This window comes from Chiloscyllium plagiosum, chromosome 3 (genome assembly GCF_004010195.1).
Source record: "Chiloscyllium plagiosum isolate BGI_BamShark_2017 chromosome 3, ASM401019v2, whole genome shotgun sequence".
Classification (NCBI taxonomy): domain Eukaryota; kingdom Metazoa; phylum Chordata; class Chondrichthyes; order Orectolobiformes; family Hemiscylliidae; genus Chiloscyllium; species Chiloscyllium plagiosum.
The window spans coordinates 130,399,252-130,405,335 of record NC_057712.1 but is presented as its reverse complement, the minus strand read 5'-3'; the positions used below and the strand labels follow the sequence as shown (position 1 = coordinate 130,405,335).

Here is a 6,084-nt window from a genome sequence, read left to right as displayed (position 1 = left end):
AAGGAGCAGGAGAATCGACGTTTCAGGCATGAGCTGAAGAAGGGCTCATGCCCGAAATGTCGATTCTCCTGCTCCTTGGATACACCTGTGCAGAGAATCAGTTCTGGAAATGTGTTGCTGGAGAAGCGCAGCAGGTCAGGCAGCATCTAGGGAACAGGAGAATCGACGTTTCGGGCATTAGCCCTTCTTCAGGCTAATGCCCGAAACGTCGATTCTCCTGTTCCCTAGATGCTGCCTGACCTGCTGCGCTTCTCCAGCAACACATTTCCATCTCTGATCTCCAGCATCTGCAGACCTCATTTTCTCTTCAGAGAATCAGTTCTGTCAGCCTGATCAATTTCTCTTCCATGAAATTGCTTTGTTTAATAAATCGCTTGTCAATTTCACCGCGATCCTCGTTTGTGGTCTCTGATTCATTGTGCTGAATATCTCCGACAATAATGATAGATGAAATCTAAGCTACAGCCAGTTGTGAATAGTGCTGAATGTTTAAACAACTAATAGGAAATGGCAGCTCCATTTATCTCCATTTTAATGATGGGGATCCCAGGACGTCAGTGCAAAGATGAAGCTGACATATTCATGCCCATCTTGATCCAGAGGTGTTGGGTGGATGATCAGTCTCATATCCCCAGCATCACCGGAATCAGCCTGCATGATGTCAACAAATAGCTGCAGAAGCCATATCCTATAAAAACAATGGACTTCTCACGATAGTTGGGGATGGGAAGTAAATGTTGCTCCAACCAGCTATGTCCACATTGCCTGAATGAATAAAAATAAATAAACTCAAGGCTTTATTTTCAAGGTGAGAATGGATCAATACCATACTGTATTGAGCACTTATTTATACTCTTGTACGTTTTTTCGTCATCTGCGGTCTAAGATCCTGCTTCTACCCAACTGTCTGTATTTGATTCATAGAATCATAGAACCCTGACAAAATGGAAGCAGGCTGTTTGGTCCATTGTGTCCACACCGACCCTCTGAAGACCATCCAGACCCACCCCTCTACCCTATCCCCGTAACCAAAGAACAAAGAAAGTTCCAGCACAGGAACAGGTTGTTTGGCCCTCCAAGCCTGCGCGGACCCAGATTCTCTAAACCTGCCACCTATTTTCTAAAGATCTGTATCACTTTGCTCCCTGCCCATTCATTTATCTGTCGAGGTACGTATTAAATAATGCTATCGTTCCCACCTTTACCACCTCTGCTGGCAATGTTCCAGGCCGCTACCACCCTCTGCATAAAGAACTTTTCACACACATCTCCCCTAAACTTTTCCCCTGTTGCTTTGAACTCGTGACCCCTAGTAATTAAGTTCCGCACTTGAGAAAAAGCTTCTTGCTATCCACTCTGTCTATACCTGTCATGATTTTGTCGACCTCAGTCAGATTCCCCCCTCAACCTCCTGTCTTTCTAATGAAAATAATCCTAATCAATTCAAACTCTCTTCATAACTAGCTCCCTCCAACCAGACAACATCCTGGTGAACCTCTTCTGCACCCTCTCCAAAGCATCCACATCCTTTTGGTAATGTGGCGACCAGAACTGTACGCAGTATTCCAAATGTGGCCGAACCAAAGTCCTATACGACTGTAACATGAGCTGCCAACCCTTATACTCAATACCCCGTCTGATGAAGGAAAGCATGTCGTATGCCGCCTTGACCTTGAATTGGATCTTCCAAAATGCATCACCTCGCATTTGCCTGGATTGAACTGCATCTGCCATTTTTCTGCCCATCTCTCCAATATATCTATATTCTGCTGTATTCTCTGACAGTCCCCTTCACTACTTGCTACTCCACCAACCTTGGTGTCAACTGCAAACTTGCTAATCGGACAACCGATACCTTCCTCCAAATCATTTATGTATATCACAAACAACAGTGGTCCCAGCATGAATCCCAATGGAACACCACTAGTCACAGGTGTCCGCTTTGAGAAACTCCCTTCCACTACTACTCGATCTCCTGTTGCCCAACCAATTCTCTATCCATCCAGCAAGAACACCCTGGATCCCATGCGACTTCACCTTCTCCATCAGCCTACCATGGGGAACCTTACCAAACGCCTTACTAAAGTCCATTTTTGTGACATCTACAGCCCTTCCCCCATCAATCAACTTGATCACCTCCTCAAAGCATTCCATTAGGTTTGTAAGACATGACCTTCCCTGCACAAAACCATGCTGCCCATTACTGATAAGCCCATTTTCTTCCAAGTGGTTGTTCTACCACTGACATCAGGCTCATTGGTCTAAAATTGCCTGGAGTATCCCAGCTACCCTTAAGGAAGGGGCCAACATTAGCAATTCTCCATTCCTCTGGAACCTTACCTGTGTTCAAGGATGCTGCAAAGAAATGTTAAAGCCCCAGCTATTTCTTCTCTTGTTTCCCTCAGTAACCTGGGGTAGATTCCATCCGGACCTGGGGTAGATTCCATCCGGACCTGGGGACTTGTCTACTCTGGCGCTGTGAGACAGCAGTGCTAACCACTGAGCTATTGTGCTGCATTGTCCCATCTGCAATAACATCTGCAATTCACTGATGATAAACAACTAAATGATGAAACGATAGCTTGGCATTTTAAAAAAAAGGGAGCCATGCAAAATTATTCTTTATTGATTAGGCAGCTAAAACATGAAGGAATGGGAAGGGACAACTTTTAAGGGGAATTGAGGTAGGTTGGAGGAGGTAGGGTGATGTGTGCGTATGAGAAAGCATATGGGTGAAGGAGTGCTGGAGGTGGGAATAGGTGCTGTGTGTGAAGGTATTGGGGAGTGGATGAGGGAGATGCATAAAGGTGTCAGGAGTGGCTGAGATAGGGTGCGAAGATGTATGGGAGTGGGTGAGCGAGGTCTCTGGGAGCATGCTGCTAACTGTCACTTTGATGTTTTGTATCTTACAGTGCTGATGTGTCGAGGTAAAGCTGTGCAGGATTTCACAGGTCCCGACTGCCGTTTCCTGCGGTTTAAAAAGGGTGAAACGATTTACATCTATTATAAATTAGCAGGGGAAAGGGACGATCTATGGGCTGGAAGTGTGAGTATTTTATTTGTATTAATGTTAGTCATATGAAGTAAGCTTGGAACTATCAGCAATCAAATCAATGTTTCGTTAAATAAACAGTACGCCCTCTGAATAACATGATGTGGCTTCAGGCCCAAGTCCAAGGTATAAGCACAAAATCTGAGGGATATCAGTTGTGTACTGAAGATGTTTGGTATAGTTGGATGTTGCTGCTGCCATATTAAACTGAAGCTCCCTCTGCCTGTTCAGGTGGGTGTTAACATTTGAATTGCTGGAGGAAGAAAGACCAACGTCCATCTCATTCACTTTATAACATCCTGGAGTTCACATGATATTATTGTCTAATGACATTAATCATAATTAGCATATAATTTGAAGAGCAGCAGGAAGTGCATTGTTGAGTGACTTGTTGAATATCATTGCAGCCTGTGGTGTAAATAGGTCTACGTGGATAGAATGAGGTGTCATATCCTTGTTGGGAGACGGCAAACAGGAACTGTAATTTCCATATTTGTGAATTGCCCACAGCATTTCTCAGCTTGTTTTACCAGCCTTTTGTTGTATCCTATTATGTATCTGCCCAGAAATCTCTAGGAGATAGAAAGGAGATAAAAAAGAGTTGTAACAATCCTGTAAAGCATTTTCAGTCAGAATCTTACACTATGGAATCAGTCCTTTTGGTCCAACTTATTTGAGCAGACCGAACAGCCCAATCCGACTAGTTCCATTTGCCAGCTCTTGGCTCATATCCTTCTTAATGCTTCCTATCGATATACCCATCCAGATGTCTTTTAAATGTTATAAATTGTATCCGCCTCCTCCACTTCCTTTGGCAGCTTGTTCCATACATTCACCATCCTCTCACCAAAACTTTCCCCTCTCACCTTAAACCTACACCCTCTAGGTTTTGACTCCCCTAACCCAGGGAAAGGGACCTTGGTCGTTCACCCTATCCATGCCCCTTATGATTTTATAAGGTCTTCCCCTCAGCCTCCGATGTTCCCTGGGAGAACGTCCCCAACCTATTCAGCCTCTCCCTATAGCTCAAACCCTCCAGTGTCAGTCGCATCCTTGTACATCTTTTTTGCACTCTGAAGTTTAATAACATCCTTCTTACAGATGGGCCAGATTTGTACGCAGTATTCCAAAAGTGGCCTCAACGATGTCCTGTACCGCCGCAACATAAAGTCCCAACTGCTATACTCAAATGTTCTGACCAATGAAAGTAGGTGTACCAAATGCTGCCTTCACCACCCTGTCTACCTGTGACTCAGCACTCAGTGACACATTACAAGGAATGACTTGTTTAGATTTGTGCACAACCCTTTTCTAACATATAGAGTGTGTGATGCTGACATCTGCCTGACAGTGTGGAAAATTGCCCAAGTATTTCCTGTACACAAAGGTCAAATCCAAATTAAACAATTACCATTTCATTTGGCGGCATGGTGGCACAGTGGTTAGCACTGCTGCCTCACAGCGCCTGAGACCCGGGTTCAATTACCGCCTCAGGCGACTGACTGTGTGGAGTTTGCACATTCTCCCCGTGTCTGCGTGGGTGCTCCGGTTTCCTCCCACAGTCCAAAGATGTGCAGGTCAGGTGAATTGGCCATACTAAATTGCCCGTAGTGTTAGGTAAGGGGTAAATGTAGGGGTATGGGTGAGTTTCGCTTCGGCGGGTCGGTGTGGACTTGTTGGGCCGAAGGGCCTGTTTCCACACTGTAATGTAATCTAATCATGTAATCTAATCTAATTTAATCTACTCTCAGTCATCAGTAAAGAGGTGGAAGGTGTCATGAATCAAATAGCATTAACCCAGCAATAACCTGCTCATTGATGTTAAGTTTGGGTTCTGTCAGGGCTACTCAGCTCCCGAGCTCATTACAGATTTAGTATGACAGACTGCAATAGTACAGGAAGGCAGCTCACCAACATCTTCTCAAGGGCAACTAAGGGCAAGCCATAAATGCGGCCAGCCAGCATCGCAACATTCCACAAATGAATTAAAAGCAAATTGGTTCAAATGTGGATAAAGGACCTGGATTCCAGAGCTGAGGTGAAAGTGATTGCCCTTGACATCAACAAACCATTTGACCAAATGTGGCATCAAGGATTCCTAGCAACATTGGAGTCAATGAAAATTGGTGAGAGGAAACATTCTACTGGTTAGAGTTATACCTGGCACAAAGAAAGATGGCCATGGTTGTTGGAGGCCACTTATTTCAGCTCTAGACCATTTCTGCAGCAATTCTTCAAGATATTTCCATAATTGAATCACCCACTACCAAGATCCTGGGAGTTAGTATTGACCTAAATTGAACTAGACTTGCTATATAAATACTGTGGTTTCAAGAGCAGGTCAGAGGTTAGAAATCCTGCAGCTAGTAACTCATCACTTGACTCTCCAAAGCCTTTCCACCATCTACACGATACAAATCAGGATTGTGATGGAATACTCCCCATTGGATGAGTGCAGCTCCAACAACAGAAGAACATTGACACCATCCAAGATAAAACACACTGCTTGATTGGCACCACATCCTCAAACACATTGTCTACTTGATGCATTGCAATGATTCACTGAGGCTTCTTCAGCAGCACCTTCTAAGCTCCTAAACACTCTTGAAGGACCAGGGCAGCAGATAAATGTGAACACTATCGCCTGCAAGACCCTCTCCTACCATTCAGCGTCATAACTTGGTAATGTATTGCCATTCCTTCATTGTTGTTGGAACTGTTTTTCGAACAAATTCCATAGATCTTCTCCATGGCCTCTGGTTGTTCAGGAAGATGGCTTGTCGCCACCACCTTGAGGACAACTGTGAATGTACAATAAATGCTGGCCTTGCCCAACAATGCCCACATCCTGTGAAAGAATAATAAGTTCACCATGAATTCAACTTTGTGATCAACTTTGAGAGAAATACTGGTGTCAGTGAATGTCAGTCCCAATGACTTTCACTTGCACAATGTCATAAAATTGTTTAAAGTTCCAGAAATCAATGGGTATGAAGTTCCTGTGTGGTGCAGACAAGCATAATATCCCTTTT

At 44.3% G+C, this 6,084-nt stretch overlaps 1 protein-coding gene across 2 annotated transcripts in view; it reads left to right on the top strand.

The window, feature by feature from the left end:
* Window positions 1-6,084, top strand: part of mia3 (MIA SH3 domain ER export factor 3) — a 104,643-nt gene that overhangs the window by 3,346 nt on the left and 95,213 nt on the right. For both annotated transcript variants that reach the window (XM_043687327.1, XM_043687326.1), the window contains exon 2: window positions 2,913-3,046. In XM_043687327.1, coding sequence (XP_043543262.1) covers window positions 2,913-3,046 — 134 coding nt within the window. The remainder of the gene's footprint in view (window positions 1-2,912; window positions 3,047-6,084) is intronic.